Source organism: Centruroides sculpturatus, unplaced genomic scaffold (genome assembly GCF_000671375.1).
Source record: "Centruroides sculpturatus isolate CEXI.00-Female unplaced genomic scaffold, Cexi_2.0 scaffold336, whole genome shotgun sequence".
Lineage (NCBI taxonomy): Eukaryota > Metazoa > Arthropoda > Arachnida > Scorpiones > Buthidae > Centruroides > Centruroides sculpturatus.
This window is the reverse complement of record NW_019384582.1, coordinates 494,202-522,195: the sequence shown is the minus strand read 5'-3', so window position 1 is coordinate 522,195 and position 27,994 is coordinate 494,202. Positions and strand designations below refer to the sequence as shown.

At 28.0% G+C, this 27,994-nt stretch overlaps 1 protein-coding gene across 1 annotated transcript in view; it reads right to left on the bottom strand.

Annotated features, from left to right (window-relative positions):
• Positions 1-3,290: 3,290 nt before the first annotated feature.
• Positions 3,291-27,994, bottom strand: part of LOC111624498 (multidrug resistance-associated protein 7-like) — a 61,128-nt gene continuing 36,424 nt past the window's right edge. The window contains exons 12-18 of the mRNA XM_023367348.1: positions 25,684-25,899; positions 24,817-24,944; positions 19,980-20,149; positions 14,486-14,646; positions 9,778-10,031; positions 5,680-5,923; positions 3,291-4,044 (exon numbers count right to left, since the gene is read on the bottom strand). Of these exons, the coding sequence (XP_023223116.1) occupies positions 3,793-4,044; positions 5,680-5,923; positions 9,778-10,031; positions 14,486-14,646; positions 19,980-20,149; positions 24,817-24,944; positions 25,684-25,899 (1,425 nt within the window). The 3' untranslated portion in view covers positions 3,291-3,792. The remainder of the gene's footprint in view (positions 4,045-5,679; positions 5,924-9,777; positions 10,032-14,485; positions 14,647-19,979; positions 20,150-24,816; positions 24,945-25,683; positions 25,900-27,994) is intronic.

Here is a 27,994-nt window from a genome sequence, read left to right as displayed (position 1 = left end):
CTTAGCACCATATAAGGAAATTTATAAAGACCTTTTAACTAGAAGCAAGCAATCTAAAATTACATACTTTTTGCAAAAGGTAAAGCATGGATCTGAAGATAATGCAGAAAAATGCTCAGAGGATAAGGATAACTTGCCAAAAAGAAAACGCTCTCGGTTAATTAATAGTGTTTTTAGTGATGACGAAGAAAACATTGTATCACTTAAAAAATTTTAATGAAGATATTTATCTTAATTATGAAAATATACTAGCATGTTTTTTAATTTTAGGAACCTAACCCTCCTTTTCGTATTAGTTCTTTGTTTCGTATAACACGGATTCGCATAACACGGCAATTTTTTGGAACGTAACTACCGTGTTATACGGGGGTTACCTGTATATTAAGCTCTATTAAATATATATAAAATCAATGACATTTAATTTATCCATAATACAAATTACTTTGTAAAATAAAAGCTTTTATCAAATTAGAAACTAGCATAACTTCTAAAAGGTAATATGGAATATCCTTTTTTTACTAAAAAGTTCAATTTGAAAAAAGATCCCAATGAAAAGCATTATGAAAAACAACAAGATTTCTGATATATGTCTAATATGAATAGTGAATATGATTGTTATATTAGAAAATCTGCTTATGATTTCATTGAAATCATTTGTAACTTTTCATATTTGCTATAGATTAAAAATAATTCATTGTTTAATTGCTATCATATAGAATAGTTAATTAAACTTTGATTCAAATAAACTGCAACTTTATAACCTTTAAGATTAATTTATCAAGCACACTTATAATTAATGATAAATTTACAAATATTTAATGCATAATTATTTTAAAATAATTCATGCATTATTATAATCTGTTTTATGGTACACATCTCTGTTAATAAAACAAAGTACCAATTATTAATAATTTGCTATTAATTCAGTTGTAAAACCATAATAAATCTACTAAATAAATATCTAAATCATGAATCAAAGATGAATAAACTTTCTTATTACAATTTAATATATCTGAAAAGTTTATGAATTTTTTAATCTTCAATTGAGATGTTAAAATTCATACTAATATCAATTTAAGAAGGAAAGATTAAATATTTCCTTTTTAAATTGAAAGTATGAGGTCAATCTAAGTAAATTTGACAATATCTACAAAACAAAGGTATGAAGTGGTATCAGAAAGTTTTCAGATGGTAGCTGGCATTACTGTACCATTCAATGAAAAGTGCTTATGCTTGTTAAGGTCATTTCTTCCAAATCTGTTGATTCAGTTTGCCCAGTGGCATTATGATGCAAACACATTGGTTCATATGGTGCAAACATATGGTTCAGTCATTATATGTGGTTTTTGTAAAGTAGTGCAAAGACCATTCTGTGGTTGATATGAATGTCTGACAGATTCAAGCAGGATACAGCCATTAAGTTTTATGTGAAGCGTGGGAAATCTCCTACAGAGACTCTCAAAATACTTCATCAGGCTTTAGGTGAACATTTGTTATGTCAAACACGGGTTTTTGAGTGGCATGCATGTTTTGTGACTGGTCAAGTGTTGGTTCAAGATGACAAGTGTTCTGGGTGGCCAACCACCACCAAAAGAGAAGAAAGTGTCAAAAAAATTGACACTTTCCAAAATTGACCAACTGATTCATGAAGACCATTGCCAAGCAATCTATCAGCTCTGTGGAATGGTTGCAACCAGTTATGGAGATTGCTAGGAGATTCTCACAGACAATCTGAACATGCATCACATTGCTGCAAAGTTTGTGCTCTGGTCTCTGACAGGTGAACAAAAGCAGCAACACCATGATGTACATTGAGCTTTGTGAAATGAACAACGATGACTTGACTTTCCTATTACGGATCATTACAGTTAATGAAATGCAGGTCTATGGTTATGATCCTGAAACAAAACAACAGTCATTTTAACAAAATGACTGTTGTTTTGTTTCCCACAGTCAAAAAAGGCACAGCAAGTCAGAATGCACAATCAAAAAAGGCACAGCAAGTCAGAATGCAATGAAATGCATGCTCAGGTTTTTTTTGACATTAGGGGCATTGTTCTTCTGTTCCTCCTGGCATGACAGTCAATTTTGACTTTTACTGCAATCTTTTGAAGCACAAGAAAATGTGAGATGAAAAAGAGCAGAACTGTGCTGCTCACAATTGGCTGTCGCATTACAATAATGCATCCTCTCAAACTTCTCTGAAGATGATGCAGTTTTTGGCAGAAAACAGGATAATGGTTGTTCTATACTTTCCCTATTCACCTGATTTAGCCCACTGTAACTTTGTGTTAGGAGGAATTGAAGTTGGAAGGGCATTGCTTCGAGACCATCAATGAAATCCAAGAGGAATTGCAGATGGTATTGAATACCTGCAAACTGCAGGAAGAAGACATCTGTGGTGTCTGAGTCATGGAAGAAGCACTGGGATTGTTGTATATGCTCCAAGGGGACTATTTTGAAGGGGATGACAAATTCTAACAACATTATCCTGTAAATTCTTATAGTCCTAGTCAAGGAACTTTCTGATACCTTGTAAATGACAAAAATACTTAGTGAAATTACCCTTTGATACAGCTTTCGGTAAATAGTTTCATGAATTGACTTTCTTGTATGATATTTGCATTTTGTTTGAAATGATGTTAAGTACAGAATATATTACTTATTCTGTAACAGTGTATAATTTGTTTATTTAATGAATTAAAAATTAATTTTGAATAATTATCTAAATTTATAATTTTGAGCTTTTTTATGAGGATTTAATAGCATTTCAACAATTTTTTCTACATCTATCAGATTTGTAACTACAAGAAACCAAAACTTTACTAGAAAAACAACAATATTTCTCAACTACAGAATACATATTTAATCTATAAATCTGTAAAAAAATGGGACATTTTTCTTTATATTTTTTTACATTCTGAAGAAGATTAAATTATGAAAAAATTGTATAAAATTTATTACAAATGAAATAGTATTTTTTTGTTACTTAAAAATTTATTTTTGTATTTCAGAGAATTGTATCCATAGTATTTAATTATTTTTTTAAAAAAGATATGATGTTTCAAAAGTTTGAGAAATATTGCAAGATTTATAAATTATATTTTGTTAAAATTAATTTAGTTTTTAAAATAAATTATTACCTAGTTAACTACCATATACAAATTAATTTTTCTTTAGAAAAATATCATTCTCAATACAATTCCAACAAATTTGTTCAAAAATCTTTATATTTTAATAAAGATAAAATTTCATTTTTTTTTATTTGAGGATAATATATATTCAATGATGATAATGAAATGAAAGATAATTATATATATCAATCTGAAGTTGGTCTTTTGTCTCAGAATTGAAATTTATTCTAAAAAAGAAAAAAAAAATTATTTGTTAAAACTAATTATAAACAGAAAATTATATTATATTATTAATTCAAGCGATTTCAGAATGATTTATATAATTATCTTTTGAGGAAGAAAGGGAGAATTTTGACAACTTTTTTCAAAGTGAAATATATTGATGAATGCAAATTACATAATCATCATCGTTACGATGATGATTATGTAATTTGCATATTTCATTTATAAGTAATTTTCACCTTGAATGTCAAGTATCTGGAAAGTTTCATAAGAATTTAAATAAATAAAGTTTATTAGAGTACATTATTAAAGAATTTACCAATATTTAAAATATTTCAATTTATTATTATTGTTTTATTTTAGAAAAAATTGTTTTTATTTTCGTTATAATTTATTACCAATTGAGTAAGTTTTAAACAATTCAATAAATCTTATACTAAAAATTATTGCTATTTACAGCTAATTGTGAAAAATATGAATTAGGATTTTCTAAAAGTTTGGTTGGATTATCAAACTCCACAATTTCACCATGTTTCATCACAATAACACGATTACATTTCCTTACAGTTTCTATTCGATGTGCGATTGTTAATATCGTTGTTTGTGCAAATGCTGATTTTATTGTTTTCTGAATAAGGGAGTCAGTATCATAATCAATATTAGATGTTGCTTCATCTAAACAAAGTACCTGTAAAAAAATTTAATTATATGATTTCACATAATTTATTATTATAAAAGTACTATTCTATAAGGTAAAAGAAAAGAATCATTTATAATAGAAATCTATATACTTTTAATTGTGATATTATATTCAATTGATAATATTTGGTAAATCATTCCATTATCCTAATGATTTGACTATTTTACCCAACAATTGCTCTTTCTATATGGCTGATAAATATAGCAGTAAGATTAATCTTACTATTTTAACAGAGTTATTGATGTAAATCAGATGGAAATTTAAAAAGGTAAAGATTTACATTTTATAAAATTAAATTCATTTCAAATATTTGATTAGTTGAGATATTAAAACTGAAACATGGTTTCTTTGAAAAATATAAGTCACATACTTCATTTTGAGTTTTAAAATATTTTGAAGTGAGATGCTCAATAAATTTGTTAATTAATATTAACAAAGAATTATTTTGTTATAAATTAAAAATACTTAAAATAATGTTTTGTTAATTTTCATATTATATAAATACTGCCAAATAAAAATTATATTGAAAATATGGAAATATTTAAAAATTGTTTCAAAATCAATTTTAAGAAAAACTTATTCTTTATATGAATAAGGATTCGTACTTGATATACAGAATAATGAATTTGAATATGTGATATGATATGCTGAATTAAGATAGGTATCTCAAAATAAACTACTGTATATATATATATATATATATCAGGCATGGGTGTCCAATCATCATTATTATTGGAAAATCAGTGATGTCTAATTTTAATGCAACTCTTTTATCGTGGCAATGATGGAGCCTCACATTACCCGATTTTATTTTAAAAATTTATTTAATAATATTTTCAGGAAAACACTTCCACTCTATGAAGCAGTGATTGGCTGCTGATTATATAATAAGCCCTTTCTTTGTTAACTTTTTGAGAGTAGTCACTTTCAAAAAAGACACAATGGAAAAATTAAAGTAAGGAATCATAAACCAGCCATTGCTTAGGCCAAGGCCATTTGACATCTGACAAACAAATATAAGAAACTCAAAAATACAAAAATAATATTTATAAAGAAAATATTTTTAATTATTTTGAATAAATGAAAAAAATTGTTATTTATCAATTGGAGGACACAACTATATATTACTATAAATGAACAAAGACATTTATGTAATAAAATTATAATGAATACAAAAAAAAATGTCTTCACAATCTGCTATTTCAGTCACCAATGAGAACCAAAAAAATATCTTCAAAAACAGAAATGACATAGTCCATTAAAAATGGCAGACAGTAATTTACGTAGCAAAATTATAATGAAGAATACAAAAAAACTGTATTTTTAAATTATGGTATCACCACCAGAGGATGTTTTTAAAACCAATTTACATTTTTTCTACAGAGGCATAGTCTCAAATAAAAGGTCATCTCTATGGGTATTTGTTTTTTTCTCCCCCTTCTTTTTTTGGGTTGTCAACAGTGACTAAAATGGTGGATCATGAAGATATTATTTTGTATTCTTTGTTATAATTTTACTATGTAAATTACCATAGGCAATTTTTAATGAAAAATAAATTTATATTAATTTATATTATTATTTAGTTTTATATACAATATAACAAATAAACATTTTAAATCTTACCTTTGTTTTACATAAAATTGCTCGAGCTAAACATAAAAGTTGTTTTTGTCCAGAACTAAATATTTGACCTCCTTCACCAATGGAAATATTCAAACCTCCTAATCTTTTAATCTCATCTTCCATGTGACAACGATGTAATGCTCTCCATAACTCAGTTTCTGAAAAGCATTCTTTTGGATCTAAATTCTCTTTTACAGAAGCATTGAATAGAAATGGATCTTGAGGTATTATAGATAAATGAGATCTAAAATTTACATTGTATTATTATTATTACTGTAACCCGATAATGATTACAATTTTTTAAATAAATTTATTATGAACGAGCAGTTATTTATTGTGACATCGTCACAATGCCGCANAATAATTATATTTATCAATATTTAAAATCATTTATAACAAAATTATTACAATTTAATTTATAGTATGTACATACAGAATTGTTAGAGATTTTAAATTGTGTAAATGTTTTCATTGTTTGTAATGATAAAGCAAAGAACACTTCATAAATTTTTAATACAAGTTAAAACTAATTGAAATTTATGAATTGATGGGAACAAACATGTTAATATAAAACATAATTAATTAATAATTTAATAATAAAATTTAAACAAATTAATTAAGACAGTAATTAAGGTAACTGAAATGATGAATTCAAAGTATGCATCTCAGTAATGTATCAATGTCACAAAAGCTAGAATTATGTATTTAATTCGGTTAATTAAGTTGATGTAATAGTAATATTAGAATGTAAAGTATACTCTACAAGATAGCAATTCAAATCCATCATCTGAAGTTGTCTTATACAATTTTTGACATTTGAAAAAAAAAAACCAAACTGAAAATCCAAAATCAGTTATCAGACATAAATTTATATAAATTAATCATACACAGTTTGTGTGATTGATATGCTATATTTTCTTTTCCATCATTTTAAATTATTTATTAATTAGTATATTAAAAAAAACCAAATTAAAAATTCTATACTATATTTATTTTGATTAGCTGAATGCTAGAAAACATAGTTTACATTCAATTAAGAAATAAAAATAAAGCATAACTGTTATTTTAAACAGCTTAGAAATCAAAATAAAATATAATGATGTATTTTAAATCTAAAGTAATAAATTTTCCTTAATTCAAATTTAGTAGCTTTTATTACCATTGCTATAGATATTAATATATTAGATGCATAATTCAAAATTTTATTATCATCCACAAATAATTCAATAAAAAGTAAATTGCATTATGCATTATATATAATATTTGTTATATACACTGTTTGTCCAGAAAGTTCTGGGACTATATTTCTAAAAAAAGAAAAAGTAAATAGAAAGATTTTTAATCTTTACGATGATCTATATCAGTATTTCTTAATCTGTGCACTGTAACATACAATGTCCTGAGAGTGCTTCAGGTATGTTGCAGAAATATTAAATATTTTTTATAAGTTTAAATAAGCTCTTTCTTAAAATTTTGCTTATCTTTTATCTTTTTATAACCAGCTGACCAAAGGAAGAAGGAAGTTTTCATTAAAATGCTGATGTTGCAAAATTTGCAGCATCAGCAAACTCTCTACAAAAGTTGTGTGTATCTGTGTGTGCTGGCATACCAACTCTTTGGAGCTTCTATAAACATTGCAGCTTACTAGCTTAAAGACTGATAATAGCTCTTCACACATTGATTCAAATAGTCTTTTTTATTTTTATAATATTGTAAAATTGTTTTTTTGTCTTGATAAGTTTAACTTCTGTAGTATCAAAATTTTTAAAAATCAACTGTAATTTATTTTAAATTTTAAACAGGACTGTAGCAATTTTAAACATTTTTATTTAAAAAAGTATGATATGTTGAAGAAATCTTATTAAATTCAAGGTATTGCTAATCCAAAAAGTTGGAAAAAAACGCTGTTCTATATAGTTGCCCATGTCTCAATGTACCATTGACAACATTCCCACAATCACTGAAAGCTGCTTGAAAATTCCTTTGCAATCCTCTTCAATTCTTGGATCATATTGCCTTGAATGTCTTCTAAATCATTATATGGTTTATTGCATCTTGAGGTATGGAAAGAGAAAAAATTACATGGTGCAACATCTGGTGAATATGGTGGGTGAATGAGTATGAGGACTTGTTTTCAAGCTAAAAACTGCTTCACAATTTCAGTTGAATGGGCTGGAGCATTGTTGTGAAACAGAAAAATAATCTTTCACTTTCCATCTTTCAGGGAGAACACACCAAATCTGTTTAAAGACAATTCAGCACACCCAGGTGGAAGCAGGAAGTCAGTGGTGCCTGCTAGGAGCAGGAGGTCCTGATTATTTCCAATATTCACATCCCTCAATCTTGTGGCATGCATCCTACTCTTGCATCATCATCATCAAGCAATAACCTTCTTGAAATTATTTGTACACTCAAAACACTTTTGAATGAGATTAACAGCTGTCTCCATACACACTTTTCATAGCTTCCATAGCTGTTTTACCAAGTTTCCAATTACTGCTCCATCATAAATTTTTTGACAAGCAAAATAAAAAAAAGGAAATATTTTTTACTAGCACAGAATAGAAAAAAGACAACAGCATTATAAAATAAATCATGTCTAAACATGAAAGTTTTAACTAAAAGATTACACAGCAATCAGGTATATGACTACTTGTCTCTGATAAAAAATCAGTTCCAGAACTTTCTATATAGATGGTATATGCAGTAAAGACAGTTTAAACAATTACTTCTTAAATACAAAGTACTTATCAATTTCTTAATTTGCTTAAACTTTTTATTAATATATAATTAAAATATTAAGTTGAGTAATTTGAAATAATTTAATTACTTAATATTAAATACTTAATTAATTAATTTAAACATTTTGATAAATTAAATATTTATTAAATAAATTATTCCATTGTTTCAATGTAAATACAATGGGTGATCAGTTAATGAACAGTTCGGATAGCAAACAAATCAGATAACGAACACTTTTGAAAAAGATTTTTATGATCGGACAATGAACACGTTTGGATAATGAACACTTTACTGAACAAACATAAAAAGAAGTGATGGAAAATAATGAATACTGATTGATTTTCCCTTGTCTTCAGGTAACAATTTGAAACCTTTTGGAGCGTGAGAGACATCAACATTGACACTCAACCCAATACTGATCAGATAGTATCCCTCTGAATTTTGAAACTCTCCCTTGTAATTCTAGTTTTTTGTTTACCTTTCTGACAAATAATTTTTTATAGTCATTGCAAGACTGTTGGACAGGTACTTGTTAAGTTTTGTGTTGGGGTTTATTTACAAAAGGTAAGGTGAAAGTTTAACTGTCCCATCTGGATTTAACTGGATATTTGCTAACGATTTAATACCAAATTTCGAATTTTATCTGGGTCTTGCATTTAAATAACTTTTTGTGGGCTAGTTGATTTCTGTTCTCTGAATTTTTGTAAGTGCTTTTCTGAACTTTTTATTTAAGGAAGAAACTGATAATATTATGGAGCCAAAAATATGAGTGTCAAGAACTGTGCTCACCATAGAAACCAAGTAAGAGATAATAGCCAAGGTAGAAATTGGGCACAAGATGTTGCTAGGCAGTATGGCTTGAATAGGTCTACAGTAGGCACAATTTTAGCTATGAAAGATATATCAAGAAGTCTCAAGCTACTAATGGAGTAATGAAAATCACATCTGAGAAATAAAGAGCATTTTAGAGGTCATAATGGAACCTGAAACTGATCTGATGACAGAAGAACTCTAGGGATGTCAGAACGATGATCATCCAAATGGCATCCAAACCAGAATAAGGTTAATGGGGTTTGGGATCTTTATAATTACAATATGATTAGTTACTTCCAAAAAATCCTGAAGAAAAGAGAAAAGCAATCGACATTGGACAGATTCTTTAACCCCCACAAACAGAAAAAACATGACTAATAAAAATGCAAGACTGCATATATATATATATATTTTTACTATTACATATAAAATAATCGGTTAATGAACAAAGTCTTGGAACGAATTATGTTTGTTAACTGATCACCCACTGTATATAGCAATAGTTTAATTTTATTTTAGCAAGAAATGTATTGTTTTATATACCTAAGATCCTTCAAACTCAGAAATGCAGTATTCACTCCATCAATATAAATTTCACCTTCATCAATTTCAATTAAACGAAACAATGCTTGAAGTAAACTTGATTTTCCAGAACCAGTCCTGCCCACTATGCCTAATTTTTCTCCAGGGAGTGTTTCAAATGATACATTTTTAAGTACATATGGCAAGTTCCTGCGATACTGTAAGGATACATTACTGAAAGATATAACACCATGTGTAGGCCATCCAAATGGTATCTAGAAGAATATTTATAAATAAACTTTGAAATATCTAAGTCAAAATTTTATTTTTTACATATTTAATTCAAAGATAAAATCAACATTACTATTAAAAAAATTTATATAAGCAAAATAATAGTAATCTTTTTATAGTATAAAATAAAATTTGTTCAAAATTGATAATTAAACATCACCAACAGAATATGTTTTACTTTAACACCATAACTAAACCTATGTAGTTAAAGTAACCATCATTTACACACACAGTTTGTTTCTGACATATTCAAGACACATTCCAGGCTATTTTTCATAAATAAAATTTCACATAACTTAGATATGACTAAAAATATTACTACTACTGCATATTCTTGATAAGCTAAAATTAAAAGATCATATTACGTCCACAGAATGAAAATAGAAAAATCACTCCATTCCAAAGAATTTTTCCAATTTGGACACATTTCCTTTTTATTTGGGTTCTATTTTGGACAGGTTTTACTGTATAATGCAATCTCTATATGTGTCACTCACTTGCTAAATCAATTAACTCCATAAAACAAAAAGTTGAAAAAAGTGACAAAGTAATATATAATTACTATACATTCTTTTTTTAAAATTCCTTTTAAAATATAAATTCAAATAAACATTGTAAAATATATTATTGTATATGTAGCTTTTATTTAATAACATATAAAATGTATAAGATAGCATAAATATTCTATAATCATTATTTTATTATTATTATTAATTATTATTACGATTTTGGTGTGATTGAGGGAGTTAATCGATTTGGCAAGTGAAAAATGTAGTAACATCAAATTCAGTTTTCATATAGTTTTATTATTATAGAGAAACTTCATTATCGTTCATTATCATACATTTTTTATTAAAGATTTTTGCAGAAATGAATAACAACTGTTCTGTTACTGTTACAATGGTTATTACTATTATATTGTTTTAATTGATTATTCAGCAATATATATATGTGAACCGAGGGGGTAGAGCTGACCCCACTTATCGGCTTCTTGTCAGGTGATGGCTTTAGGAGGGCTAAAAGTGAATGGGGAGGTTGATGAGCAAGTTGACTAGGTGTCCGAAAAAAGTATAGACAGGTCCACAGGTTCAACAAAGAATACATTTAATAAATGATAAAAGAATACAAGCAAAGGCAAAAGTGAATGGCTACAAAAATGGGAATAATTGAAAATTCTAGGTCGTGACAATGATCACTCTATTCTTGTCATCTACGTTCTGGACCCTTTCTGTCCTGTATTCTCCAAGTTAAACTATTCTTATCTTATAATAAGAAAGAGACCCGAGAGAGAGACCTCTCAGACAGAGTGTATACTAATAAAATTTCCTATAATACCTCTATGTTTCCGATCTCGTAGCATGGGTCATTAGTAGAACGTTCCTTGATCTGCGGAGTTGACCATTGGAGATTATGGCAGGGTGACGACGGACAGAGTGACAGTAGGGGTCAGTGGAGGTCTGCTGTTGATGTCCGCCTGGAAAACTGTGCCCAAGCCCTTTTTATACACGTCCCAGAAGGGGTGACTAAGTCTGATGCAATCCCATGTAAGTTCAACTTACGTTAGGGATTTGTTTATATTACTTATCAAGAGAAACCATTCTTTAGATTTATTACTTTTTCTCTCCGTTATTGTGACACTTTCCCATCATAAATTTGAGAACAGTTGTCAAACTCACTAAATTAATTGCCAAAGGTTTCTAAGGTCAGAGTATATGGTGCAACCTGAGTGATGATTGTTCAATTGGTCTACCCTTGTCGGTGACCCTTTTGTTACCCTCTATCATGTAACAAGTTGAGGTTCTTGTTACTTGGCTAGTTATTTGTACATCGAAATGAAGATTGAAATGAATAATCCCATTGTCAGGGGAGAACTTTATCTGTCCTCCCGAACAACTTTGAAAGCCTAAAAGGTCACCTTCCAAAGTGACGCAGAACATTGATGGGTCAAAAGGTCTAGTTTTGACCTCCAAAAAAAAACGAAACTGGAGGAAGAAGGGAAATACTGACGAATAATAAAAAATTTGTTTTGAATTATAAAACTCACAAAAGGGCCTAAATCCTCACATATATGATGTCTTCTTCATCAGCTGTATTTGAGATATCATCATGTCGATTTGTTCTTAAATTTTTATAGGAATCATGTTTAATAGGAGGAATGAATAAAATTGTTTTTAGTTTCATCCATTTTGATATAATGGTATAACTTTTTTCTAAAAACAATTGCCACCAAAATTAAAGCAATCATTCAATATTCCACATGTATACTTACTTCTGCGGCAGTTGGACTGTAACTAACTAATTTCTTTTACTTACTTTTTGTGATAAAATAACATTAAATAATTTACTGTATAACAATACAGTAAATTATACATTACAGTAAATTAATACATTACAGTAAATTATACAATACAGTAAATTAATACAATAACATTAAATAATTTATCTACACGGCATTGGTCAATGCACACTGCGATTGTAATGATGCAGTGTGCACTGGCAGATTTACGTTACAGTATGGAGTTAATTAGATTGGCTTCTGAAATAAATAGAATTTTTTCATTGGCCAATAAAATTTCATCATTAAGTGGTATTAATTTTTATTATTAGAGAAACTCATTATGAATGTAAAAAGTTATGAGTATATCAAGTGCTTTGACACTAAAATTTAAAAAATTCAAAATGTGGAGTTAATCGATTTGGCTTATGAATGGCTCATATAAGTCAGAAACTAACTATAGTGTAAAACCAGAGTCTTTTCATGAATAATCTGATATCTGTATAATATTTCTCATTTATTTCAGATATTTTTCAGAAATTTGTCATAAATAACTGAAGAACAATTAAAAGACAAAACTTTAAAACACTATATAAATATCTAAAAGATGGTGAATTACAAACAATTTGTGAGCACTTGTTCAACACTGGCAGCTGAAATAATTAGTAAGTCAAAGTGTTATGTACTTGAAAATAATGTTACTTATTACTCCAAGAACTTGAATCGGTTGGTTATCAAATTGTGATCTCTAACCTGTCAAAAACAGTAATATTAGGGGAATTACATGATCATCATCATAGCTGAACATTTGGTATTTGGAAAACTAATAGCTGAATATTGTTACCAGCCAGGAATGAGAAAATATATTGAAGAATATACATTAGGCTGCCATGTATGTCAAATAATGAAGACAGAACAAAAGAAATGTGCTGGAATGATGCAAAGTTTAAAAGTTAATAACATCACCAAGTTAACTTATTAGGTATTGATATTTTGGGTTTCTCTCTCTAAGATCAAGAAATGATAACTTGTGTTTGTTAGTTGTTACAAACTACTTAGTAAATGAATAGAGATTTTTCCACTAAAAAACATTACTGTATAAACTATTGTGAGAAAATTAGTTAATGAATATTTTTGCAGATACAGAATGCCAAAGGCCTTGATCTCAGCTCCCAATTTATATCATATTAATGCAACAGCTCTGAATAACTAGGAAATAAGTATATCTTGGCAAAATGATATATAAAGTATATAAATTTCAAAAATAAAGGGACCACTACTTATACAGTATACAAAGGAGGATTGATGGGTCAAAATTAACACATGCACAGAATGTTCTAGGTGCAGACTTAACAGAACTGGAGTTTAATAGCAGTACATCATTATTTTTCTACAAACATGAATATTAATTCACATTCTTATAAAAAGAATGATATCTAATTAACTAAAATTATAATGAAACCTATTATTATTTTAGTGGATTATGTCCTGCTCAGTTGATCCGGCATAATAATATGATGGATCAAGGTCGACATAGCTACCAAAAAAGCTGCAAAATGCTATTGATGTTTGTGATGTATGTATCAGAATTTAAAAATTTCCTGACTATGTAACTTGTGTCTAAGTAAGGTAGCTTTCTATAATGTATATTTGTATGTGCACAACAATTTAGCTTTAATATTTCTAGATAGATAGATAATATTTGTATAGTATTATGATGCCTTTTCAACAGAAGACTAAGAGCAAGCTAAATACTTTATCCATTCTCTATAGTTGCTGTATTTTGTGGGCAAGTTCTGAACATTTACTGTTTCAATGAATATTCAAATAATGAGAGCATCAGATTCTCTAAATCCATTGGTGTATCTTTGTAATAATATTATCAATGAAGAAAAATTTATAAATTACCATTATTTTTATATTTTTAAAGAATTTTTTCTGGTTTATTAATCATTTTAATTACTTAAATTTACGTAAAATGATTTTTTTGCAAACAATTTTAATGTACAATTTAATGTAAATGTTTTTTGGTGTATTCTGTATGTTATGGATGTTTGGAATGACTATGTCTATGGTATGTGTGAATATTTTTTGTTTTAAATAATTACTGAAATTTATTAAATAATATTCTTAGTCATTACTATTTTCATAAAATTTTATTACCTGTTCGAATCCATCTGTAGTTTCTGGAGTGATACCATCAATATATTGCATTGTGCGTTCAACACTAACCATTTCTTTTTCAGTTTCAGTCAGGTATGTTACTACTCCACTGAGTAAACCAGTAACTGATAAAGCATAAGATAATGCAAGTCCAACAAGACCTAAAAGAAATTGTATCAAATTTAAACTGCTTATAAAGTAATAAAAAATTGTATAGAAAATTCTACAATTAATAAAAACACTGAAATATTTGTAAGATGATTTATACAAGGCATAATTTCTCAAATTATAAAACAAAACTATTCTAAATTCTGGACATTAAATTTTGGCTATACTTTATTATAGCCAAAATTTCTGTTTTGAAGTTGTCTTTTTCTATATTTTTCTTAAATTTTATGTAAAATGCACTATATAAATTGTACAAAATTTAAAAACATTGAATTTTAATAACAATCTTAATATATTATGTTTGACATTTGTGTGTTACCATTTTAATTTAGGTAACTTTAATAAGGGCCTATTATACATGGTAGCTATTAACAGTGGTGATATTCGAAATATTTAACAAAGGGTTCACTAACAGAAAATGTTTCCTAAGCCCCAAGCCCGAGATATCTCAGGCAAGTTACATAGAGTTAAAAAAACTCGGGCGTTTGGACCCCCTAAAAATTTTTTGTTTTTTTTATTTTTGAAATGCTTTTTAAGTCTCCAAATTTTTTCAAAATTTTTTTCCCGCGCGAAAAAATTTTATCGCAATTTTAATTTACCTTTAATGATGCACGATTCACGCTTAATTGCTTTTAATTTGTTTTTTAATGGGAGTTTGATATCAAATTTCATTCATCGTTCTAAAGTTGTAGTGCACAAATTTTCCTTCGGTAAGTTATTTAAAGCTAGTTTCTGATGTCAAAAACGACCTCCGATAGTTTTTAAATTTTTTTAATTAATAGATTTTATTATATATAAGTTTAATTAAGTCGGGGGGTCGGAAATCGCAATAAAAATTTTAATTTTTTAAAAATATACGGCCAGCTAGTATTCACCCTACTATAAACCCATCGCCTCCCGAGACTTCTATGAGAATGTCCCGGGAAATCCAACTCCAGCTGTGTTCAAGGTCATCCAGCTGTTTAAACAATGACTCATCAGCGTCAGATTTCACAGAAAGACAAGACAAAGGAAAATAAAATCTGAAGCTTTTTCTTCAGAATTAACGCATTTCTTTCGTTTTTTCAGTTTTAAGTATTTTTTATGTTTAATTACATTAATATCAAAAATTGCTAGAGTCCCAAGGAGTTAACTGCTTTCCCTATGACTTTTTCTCAAGAAAAAACTTTTCTAAATCATTTATTTTATCATTAGGTATTATTATAATAATAGACAGATGTCATCGTTTCTCGAAATACAATATCTTTTTTATTTCGCTGTCGATAGCCCAACATGTGTTCCGCAGCCATCTTGTATTTTCTCGCACGCATGGGATTGTGGGATCTCTCGTATGACTGGTCCTAGTTTCAAGAACTCTCTTGAGTCGATCGCGATTAAATCTCATTTCAGTCGAGATTGAAACGGTCGATGGAGGTTGAACCATGGCGAACGGGGTATAAGGCTCTAGTTTAGTAGTGTTACAGAGTATAATACATATTTTTTAATATATTTTTTAAGAGAAACAAAACCACCGAGAAATGTTACGTGTGTTTAACAATGGGTTCGGAAAACTTTGAAAATGTTAACAACAGGTTCGGCCAAACCTGTGCGAACCCGCTGAATATCACCACTGTCTATTAATAATTTATTATAAATAATGAAGATTATAACAATTATAAAAATTATGTATGACAAATGATAAATAGATATCATGTACAATAAACCATTATTAAAATTACATAAATTAAAATGATAACACACAAATATCAAACAGAATATACGAGGGCTAGAAGCATTAAACAAATTAATATATCATAGTATAGAAAGCAGCTACAACATATTAAATACATGTCACATAGGAAGAACTGTGTAATTATAGATACATAGATTGACAATATATAAGCATTTCATTGTTTTTCATTAGCCATTTTTTACAATACAATAACATACATCTTACTACATTTATTACTTAGTAATGATTTAGATAGGGCAGAAAGAAGACTTTCTTTAGGTCCATCAGGGATTTGGCCAGACCCACAATGGGAACTGCCAGATGGTAAGGGATAGGAATCCAACGTATCTGGCCTATGTCACTCATAAAAATTGCTGGTATTTTTTACCCATTTGGATTCAATCGTAGCTCTCCAGAGAAGTAGCACGATGTCTTAATTGCCTTGGCCATCCAGCTATATATGTTGTTGTAGTGTTAATAACTTGCTTTGATTCTGTCATAATTTGGGTTATTCAGTCTTATTTTTTCAATTACTGGTAAATATTTCAAAACTTCAATGAAAAGTTTGCATCATAAATCTGTTTCAATAGATTACCTGATCTGTTGAAGTAAATTTATGATATGCAATTTCCTTATAATTGATTAAAAAAATTATCATTTTGATCTCTTTAGTAATTTATTATAATGACTAAAGTCTTGATTTCAATATCAAAACTGTACAATCACATCTCATTGTCAGTAACAATCATTTTGATAACGTTTCATCCTCTTCTGATAAATCTCAAGTTATTATAATTTTTTAAAATAATTTTTAAAGAAATATGAAAATGTATAGTACAAACTTTGCTGTACCATGTCTCAGTACCAAGTTCTGGTCAATGATCTGGAATAAACTACATGATATACTGTTCTAAATCATCTTATATTATACTAATATTATAAAGAGGTAATGTTTGTAAGTAAGTTTGGATGTAGCAGGTAATCTCTGAAACTACTCATCCGATTTCAAAAATTCTTTCACCAATATTTAGAATGGAACTTCAGGGTGGACATAGGCTATATATTATTCCATTAAACATTCATACAAATTAAAAGATATAATCTAGGTTAAGCCTTTTATGTCCAACAGATGGTGCTACGAGTACGACACCCTAAGTTTGGTTTTCTGTGAGGCATTATGCTTTTCTGTGAAAATGAATTAAATCAGATCATCTTCTATCTATCTATATAAATAAAAATGTAATGTTTGTTTGTTCCTACTGATTCCTTTGAAATTTTGACAAACCGCTGCATTTGAATACGCATGTGTTTTCATATAATATACATGTCGAAATTCCACCCCACTGAAGGGAGATGGTTAGGATTAAGGCTTACCATGAAGAACTTGGCTTCTATTATACTATTTTAGATGCGGGTTTTTGCATTTTTGATTGCGTTTTAATAGGGTGCGTCAAGAGAATGCACACTAAGAAGAAATTTTTTGAAAAATTTCCCCCACACGGAGGAAATTATACATTTATAATAGATACATTTTGACCCACAACAATGCGTGGCGGGGTCTGCTAGTTGTAAATAAATAGTCAAACCTTGGGTTACAAATGCCCCATTTACAAACAAAATTTTGAATGTCATTTGCTCCAGTTGCTGTATGTACAATAACTCGGTTTCTGAACAAGATACTTGGCAGAGCCAGCTACCAATGGTCAACTTCCTATACTCCCTATGTTAAAGAATGTTGAGGACCCAACCAATCAATGACAGGACTACCAACAGCCAAGATTCACCTTGTCTCATTAGACGTCACAACACAAACAAACCATCAATGACTTTATTAACATTAAATTTCAATGCATGTGTGGGTAAGATACTACACTTCCCCATTTTCAGTATGCATCACAATTCAATTTAAATCAAATTAATTAATAAATACTGCATTAATTGGCATTCATATAATATAAATGACATTCAATAATTAGTATTTAAAGGTGCTTAACTCAAATTAAATAACAAAAATTTATTAATATAATATTATGTACAGCATTATAATAATAATATTTAATTTAATATTTATTAATACAGTAGAACCTCGAAAACTCGGCCTAATGTGGACTGAAGGGTGGCCGAGTTTGTGAAAATGCCGGGTTATCGGGAATAGGGTTAAAAAAAATAAGTACAAGTGTTTCCTCAGAAAATACTGTACTGTACTTGTATGTATTGTTTACTTGAGAATATAACAGAGAATAAACTGCCCAAATACCCTTAAACAAAGGAAAAGTACGTCCTTTATGAAGGCATAGAGCCTTTACTACATGAAAATGAAAATTAATGTATACACTGTGTACAGTAATTTACCTGATAAGACAGACCTCAGAAAAATACTTTGCGAGAGCTTTTATACTTTTATAAAACTGTCTATAATGAAAATTAATTAACTAAGGATTTTTTTGCCCTGCTAGGGTGTGGCCGAGTTATCCGGAGTGCCGGGTTATCGAGAGCCGAGTTTTCGAGGTTCTACTGTACTAGCTAGCCAGTTAATTAAAACTAAAAATAGTAAAATAATAATTAAAACTCTTGTTTCTTACACTGAAACTTAAATTAAAATTTAAATCAAAACAACTGAAACCTAATATTTTGGAAAGTATGGATAAAGTACATGTTGTCCATCTTGATTGATTTGGTTATATTTTATCAAGACAAAGTTGAGTCTCTATTTATAGCACTTATTCATAAACTGATGGGTTCGGTTTTTGTTGGCATGATGGAACATTTTGCTTTTAATACATATATATAAAATAAAATGGATAGAGATAATGTTATATTGCATTTGTAGGTATTTTTATGCTTGAGATACAAGTAAAAAGGTTAAAAAAAAAAAAAGGCTTTGTTTGGGATCAGGAACAGATTAATCCATTTTGCATTGTTTCTTATGGGGAAATTTTGGAATAAATTTAACTTTTATCTCTGATTATTTCTGATATCTTTATAAATAAAAAATGATACAAAAGCCTATAATTTTCAATGATATACAGTCTTCTTTAAACACTTAAGTCACTTGAACATCTCTGAAAATGTTATCATGTTGAATGTTTCTATGTCAATATTTTGAGTTTTACATAAAATTTTAAATAGTCATGCTGCTCATTTAAATTCAGTTCAGCAAAAATTGCCAAATAGCTTTAACACACTCAGTATTAAATTAAGCATTATTATAACTGAAAGAAATAAGTTACACTAAAATATTGCATATATGAAGTTTGGAATTTTTTTTTATATTATAATGTACAGTATGTACATACTTTGGTTATTTATTTATCAATACTGTAAACACATTTTCAAATTAAACAGTTAATTACGATAAATTTGATTCAGATATAAAAATTTACTTGATAAATCTATCAAGGATTTCATATTTTTAATTTTTCAAAATAAAATTTTCTTCAAAAAATCTAAGCATTTTATAAAATTCATTTTTACGTGTAATGATATGGAACTCTAATGTTAAAAACTGATTAAAATAGAGAAATATTTTGAAACTATAAATACTATAAATATAAACTACAAATAATAAACTAGTAAACTATAGTTTATTATTTGTAAAATAAAAATAATACCTACTTGGATCAACAGAAGAAACAGAATGTTCAAATACTGCTATAAAAGCAACACCAGTAACTATAACAACTCCAATTAGTTGAAGCCTAAGATTAAGCCATTGTGAAGCAAGCATAGTAGCAAGTCTTGCTTGCTGATTTTTATCCAGTTTTTCTGATAGTTCATGCTGAAATCTTAAAATATTTTTAGATTTTAGTAAACTTAGAAATATATTATACTGATATTATGGAAATACAATCTATTTTGCAGTTAAAAAATATTAGTTAGTTTGAGTGAAAAAAAAAAAAAAAAGTCATTTTCCTCTGGAGATGACTTTCTTCTGTATATAAATCTTGATCAGCATTTTCACAATTTTTTGTTTCAAATTACATCCAAATGCTATAACTTTATTATTATTTTTCATTACATCATTATCATTATGCTTATGATGGATTTTGTAACCTACAAACTTGGTATTAGTACCAAGTACTATGCCAAACCAATGTCAAAGTCTGATTAAAAAAAAAATTAATTTATGTGCCATTGGTGTATGTGTCTGTATTTAAAAATTTTGTGAGTATGTCGTGTATCTAATGCAGATGCTTTTTATAATATGATTTATATAATGTTGTTTTGGCCTAATGTTTCTAAACTTCTCTGTAGTGTCTTGGTAGAAAACCTGTGAAGAAAATTATTTTGGGCACAATAAAAATCCAGTCCATTATCTACAGCACTTTATTTTATGGGCGAGTTTTGAGTATTTGTTAGTTTTTCAGAGTATATATTTTGGATATTGTAGATGTTTGGAAGAGCTGCTCTGGGTTGTATATAATTATGTTTTGACTGTGATGGTCTCTATGATGGATTTTCTAAGACTGTATGTACTTATAATATGATTACTAAATGTGTAATAATTTGTTTTTGCATTTGTTATTTGGTTATATCAATTTAAGTATTCAGTTTGTGTTAAAAGCTTGCAATCTGATATGTGATGAACAGTCTTGTGTATAATATGGCATTTTTTTTACAAGTGTCATCTGTGAGAATTGTGTATTTTAAGATGTGCTTTTTATAGTCTCTTATAATTATGGCCTGGTCTTGTATGGCAAAAATCAATCCTTCTGTCTTTCCAAATAGACATCCATGAGTCAATCAACAGTTTGTTACAATTTTGTCAATGTGTTCCTGGTTGAGATTATTAGGGTGCTTATTGTGATGCTCCTTCTAAACCTAAAACTGCATGTTGCAGTCTGTGCATTTTATGTACTGTATTAGATCCAGGTCAGTGTTGTGTAAGTTTAAAGGTATATGCTTTTGTCTGAAAGAATTACAGCTTGTGCAATTATGATATTTCTTGTTTTCTATAGAAAATCTCTCACAGTATCTGTATTTATTTGTGGTACAGGTTTAAAATGTCTGAGGCCTCGTTCTCCCTCTTTATGAGGAAGAGTCAACCTTTCTTCTACAGATGACTTTCTTCTAGTGATAGTGTATTTTGTTATTTTGTTCATGTTTTCCTTTGAAGTTGTTCTAGTTCTATTTGTACAATGTACAACTTCAAATGAATATGTCAGTACTGGGACAACATGTGTTGATTGCTTTAAATGTGTATTTTGCATTCAATTGTGTTATTAGTATTGAGTCAAACTCCATTTGAATGTCAGTGGAGTAAGCATGTGAAATTTTCAAATAGATAATTTAGCTGTACATGAGTGGCTATGTGGGGTCACATGATTCATTTCTCAACAGAGAAGTGTTTGATTTTGTTTTTTCTTAATTTTCTGGCTGAAAGGTGCCTAACCCATATGGGTAATATGTGATGAGTCATCTTCTCTGGATGCATGTTGCAAAGTGAACTTTACAGGCTTCCAGTAGGCTGCATACATTTTTTCTTATGGAGCAGCAGCCTGCTGAATACCAACATACTCTATAAATACCAGTACACTAGATAATAAAATACTACATACTAATGATATGCAAACTACTAATGTACAGTTTATTTTCATCTTTTTTAATGGTCAAATTTAGTTTGAATGTTCTTTGTCACAAATATCAGCTTAATTAGGGCTGAAAAATAGCATGAAACAGAAAAAACAAAAATAAAATTATGTTGTTTAAGCCTTGGGGGACACATTAAGACCTCATAAGTCATAGGTGGTTCATCACTGGTTTACACTGTTTATTAAAATAATAAAGTAATTTTAATGTTGACAATTTCTGGTTATGGGAAACATAAATGCTAATAATTGTAATAAGTGTTGAATGTATTCTGTACATATGTAATGGGAGTAATAATATCATGATAGTAAGCTTAAAATAATAATCCACACGCCTTAGTAATTCCAGCAACGAAGTATTTAATAAAAATAGTCTTCTTCAGTTAATCTCTTCAAAACTTTTGAAGAGATTAACTGAAGAAGACTATTAAATATAGTCGAAAACGTTATTATTTTATTAAATACTTCGTTGCTGGAATTACTAAGGTGTGTTGATTATTATTTTAAGCATTTATATTCCAGTAAGTTATTTTATTTTATCATGATAGTAAGATATTGGTGAATGCTTTCCTGTAATCTATGTATGCTGTGTGTAAGTTACTGTGTTGTTTGTGTGCTTGTCATAAAATAACTGAATCTATAAGCAATTGTTCTCTGCATCCATGTGGTTTCAATGACAGCATTCTCACAGAACAACAAAAAAGGCTATGTTGTTTTATATGATAATATATTTTGTTTGTGATGCATGAAATAAGTATTCTGTAGAATATAGAAAGGCATGTGTTTGGTCTGTATTGTGCAGAGTTTCTGGTGTTGTTGTTTTTGGGTTTCATGTTTGATACCCAGTGCAAAAAATTTTGGCCTGTGGATTGTTGATTATGTGTGTAAAAGGTAGTGGCTAATTCCTGATGCAGAAATTTGAAGTTTTTTTTTACCAGAAATTGTGAATGTTATCTATATCAAATATCTTCAAATTGTGTGTTCTTTGTACTGCATATTTGATGTCTCATGCATTTGCTGTTCTTCCTCCTTGATCTAGTTTGCTTCATCATTGCAGGCAATTAGACTGGATTAAAGAGCATTCCAGTAGTCTACAAGTTCTTTCTTGTTGGTGTGCCGTTGTTCTATGATATGGGGTGTGCTTAATGTGTAGTTGTCTGTAAAAAAAGTCTCTCATTGTTTATGAATAATTTATTTTGTGTTTTGTAACATACAGATTTTTTATTATTTCAGTCTTTGTAACTTGGCTGCAAGTTTTTGTTTGAAAGTGTCAATGTATTCCTCAAGACATGTATTTTTTTGGGTTTTTGATTTTCTTGAATATTTTGTTTATATATCTTCTAACCACTTTCATTAGTTTTAATATTATGCTATTTTTTGTGTATTGCATTACCTGCCTTATTGTGGTCCAACGTTATTTATTAGTGTTTCTATTCTTCTTTGCTGGGCAGGCTTATGATTTGTCTGTAGTTTAATTGTGTATGTCTGTGATTGTACTTTAAATATAGTTACAGTGATTATACCAGAAAAAGTATATATATATATATATGTCTAAAGTATCTAATATAGTTGAATGTGTTTTGGCAATATATTTCTATTAGATTGTGTAGTCCCCAATTCTTTTGGTGCATATATGTTTTTGATATACAGTAGAACCTCCATTATCCGGATTTTCGATTATCCGGATTGTTCAAAATAAACAAAAATTTTATGAATTTGTTGATTTGCATTTGGCGAATTATGACACTGTTTATGTACGTGATGGAATGCATAACTTTTTTTGTTTCAACAACGTCTCACCCATCACAGTGAGACGTTGTTGAATCTACGTTGTTACATCTACGTAAAATATATCTTAAATATATTTTACATAGTAATAAAAATATAACTTGACATACGTATTTATAAATAATTTATATTCAAATTACATCATTTCTATGACCAAGGGCGGCGTAAGGCATGGACGACGTGGGCCACCGCCTATGCCTCGCGGTCCGAAGGGCCTCGCGCCTCGAAGGTTTATGCATTACTTAAAAGCCGCGAACGCGACGAAAAAATTTTACTCGTCATAAAACGATAAATAGTTTGTCAAATTTTTATTCATAAAAATGCAGTTTCAACTGCTTTTTATTTTATAAAATCCGTCTTCTTGCGCCACCAGAGGGCCTTTTAAACAATAGGTAGTCTGTTAGCGTTGGTCAGTAGTAGTCCAAATTCAATACGAACGTTTGTTTCTTGAAAATTTGATCACGATTTAAATACAGTATTTACTTTTAATATTACCGATATGTCATCGAAAAGAAAACATGTTGTATTATCATTAAAAGACAAATTAAAGTATTTGTTTCGATTATCCGGATTTTTCCTTATCCGGACTACCTTCATCCCCAATTAGTCCGGATAATCGAGGTTCTACTGTATGTGGTATGAGTGAGATTTAAAACAAAAAGTTATTTGCTATTAGCAATAATTCTTTTAGTGTCTAAATATAAATTTTAAAAATTTAATTAATAAATAAGCAGTTTACTTATTTTTATATTTATCGTTTTGTATAAAAGTTCATCATCCTTTAATGAAATTATAACTAACTGAAATTATTAAATAATTTATAAGAAAAATTAAATAATATATTTTATTAAATCTGACTGAAAAAAATTAGTTTGCATTCCTTAATATCTCTGTAGATAAACAGAAAGCTAGCCTTTTTTCTTTTAAATAAGTTAGTTAACTATACAATTTATATTATGTATGCTTATTTTTGATTATATTTAATTATTTTTATTAATTATTTTTAATTAAATATATTTAATTAAAAATGGCCATAATTCAAAACATCTGAAATCACATATTTTTGAAAAATTTACCTGGAAGATGCACAAAATGCTCTTATGACTGTGTGCCCATTTAATGTTTCAGAAATGTGTGTATAAACAGGAGAAAGTGAAACACTTGATAACCTTTTTAATTCTCTTGATGTACATCTATAATAATTCTATTAAAGAAAAATAGATTAAATATTATAATTTTATATTTATTTTTTAAAAATTTACATCTATTTAATGAAATAACAATTACAAAATATATCCTTAATAACAATTTATTTTCTATTTTTACATTTCTTTTAGCTTTCTTTACATATGATCAAGAGAAAATTACTTTTAACATTACTGCCAAAATATTTGATAATTTAGAAACATCTTAAAAATAAACTATTATATGTAAATGAAAGTTTAACAATTACAGATTTTACAAATTATCTTAAATATTGAAATTTTTACTTGTCCAATTACTACATACTGTACAGATGGAAAACTCAATGTGTATATTTTTCTATTTATAAATTACAATACTTATTTCTTGAAGATATGTTTTTTTACTTGTGATAAATTTTATATAGTATGATTCAATTTTTAAATAGGTTTAATCATTGTACCATATCTAACATACTGCTATATTATAACATTTCAATGAAAATTTTTTCTATAGAAAAGAAAAAGTTAATAATTTGTAATTTTTTAAAAGATATTACAAGTGTCTTCTTAAGTATTATAAAGATATTTGTTAATATTGTGAGATATATTAAATATAAATTTTATTTACTGTTCTTTTTTATGATTCATATGATATAATAAAACAATTAAGAATTACAATGTATATATTAATTAAACATTACAATATTATTATTTTTAAACCATCAAGTTTTTAATGTAAATAATTTAATCTTTAATTACCTGTATAAAGTAATATGCAGCAGCCAGAGGAATTAGCAAAATAATTAGCCATGGAAGTCCATAACATGTAATAGTTAAAGACCCAGCAAGTGAAAAAATTTGAGCAAGTAAAATATTAAGAATAAATGGTAAACTGTCATCTACATTGTACACATCTGTAGAAAATCTGTTTAATATTCGACCTAAAGGAGTGACATCAAAAAATGTAATCGGAGCCTGCAATAAAATTTTTTAAATAAATTCAAATTTATAATTATTACTTCTCATTTGTGTACTGTATATATTAAATATTAATTATATTTAATATTTAAATATAATTAAATATTTAATTATATTTAAAGATTATCTTCATAAAGTTCATCTTTATGAAGATGAACTTTAATTCTTACTAAATGTAATTCTATAGAAAATTTATGTTAATTTAATGCTATTAGAAAATGAGAATTAGATATATAAAATCAAAATATTCTGTTAGAAAGGAGTTTTATTCCAATGAAAAAGTCACCAACATTGTTGTCATCACTGTCATTAAGATTTACAGCAACTTTTTAACATACACTAAACAAATGGCAAATGAAAGTAGTCATATTCTTCATAAAACTTTTAAAGAAATTCATAAATATAACTTTTGAAGAAATTTTTCTTAAAAATTATCTAAGAATTTCTTAAGAAAGATTTCTTAAGAATCAATAATATAATATATAAAAAAAACTAATGATATCCTAAAAATGAAGTATATAAATGTTTTAATTTTGTGCAAGATCTTAGTTTTGCATAATACAAAGGACTACATAAATATTTAATTTTAATTACAGCTATTATTTCAAATTTGGTTAGGACATATAATGTTGATAGATAGTATAAAGTAAAACTAAAATAAATTAGATGAAGATAAAAGTGGACAAGTAAACAAAAACATATGAAAATTTTCATAAAATAATCATGTTTGAAATATATAGCTTTTAAAGAATATCAAATAAAAGAACACAATGATATTTATAATAATGTCCTACAGTCATCACATTATATTAAAAATGATAAAAATATACTATATTAATATATCAAAAAATTACTATTTTTTAAATGGTTTCATTTAATTGCTTTGTATTGTATCCATTATTCTTGCTATTCAAATTTCACTCACTTCTAATTAAGATAACATCTAAGTCCAATGACAATACATTTTTTAATGTTGTTTTAAGAAGCTGGCTCTATCCCACCACCTTCCTCTTGTAACCCGATTAAATTCTACATTTGATTATACTTATCATAACATGTGTGTGTAAATGCACTGTAATGATGTATATGGTGGAGGTTATCTCACCTATGGAAATGGGCTGAAAAAAACTTGTTTGCCCCTACTGTATTTGAGTTATGTATATTATATATATATAAAATGGTAAAAAACTCACTAGATTACAAATTCTCTAGAATGTCAAAATGATGTAAATATGAGCTGTAATGTTTTAAGTTCCAAAAGTCACAATTTGCACTTTGAACATTATCCCTTTGTCCACTCCCTTGGAAAAGTTCCAGCAGATGTCCTTGACTCCAATAACATATTACCTTTATCTAAATATTTTTTGTATATGTAGTTTTGGTAAAAAAATTTGATTTATAAAATCATACAAATTGAAATAGTTGAATCTTTAATCTTTTGAATAGTAGAATCATTGAAAATCTTATATGCAGTGGAACCTTGCTTAACAAACATAATTTGTTCCAGAATCTTACTCTTAATGCAAAACACTCATTAAGCGAAACAATTTTTTTCCATATAAATTAATGTAAAATACAATAATGCATTCCATGCCGAAAAAAATACTCAAATATTTGATATATAAGTTTATTCAGCAAAAATTATACAATATACATTGTTAAGAAGTGTGAATCATCTTCATCTTTTTTTCTAGCATAAAATAAACCTGGAATGTGAATTCGATTTGCAGTAGACAAAAAAAATCGAAATTTAATTTGGAATTGGTCATTAATACAAAATGCAAGCATAACTGCCTACCTCTAGTAAAGTTATTTAGTTTCTAATATTTAATTATAGCCTTTACATAGGCCCAAGAATTAGGCATATCATTTGGTGTATTTATTATATAACAGGCTATAGTTGTTGATGTTTATATGAAATATGTCTGAACACAAGTTTGGAATAATGTGTGATCACAAGCAACACTAACATGCTAGCTGAACAAGTGTTGAACACAGACTGAAGTAGCATGTGCTCAATCTGGGACTTTCCCTCCTCTCGTCACTCGTTATGCAAAACATTGCCCATTTAAGCGAGTCATTTTTTTTTACA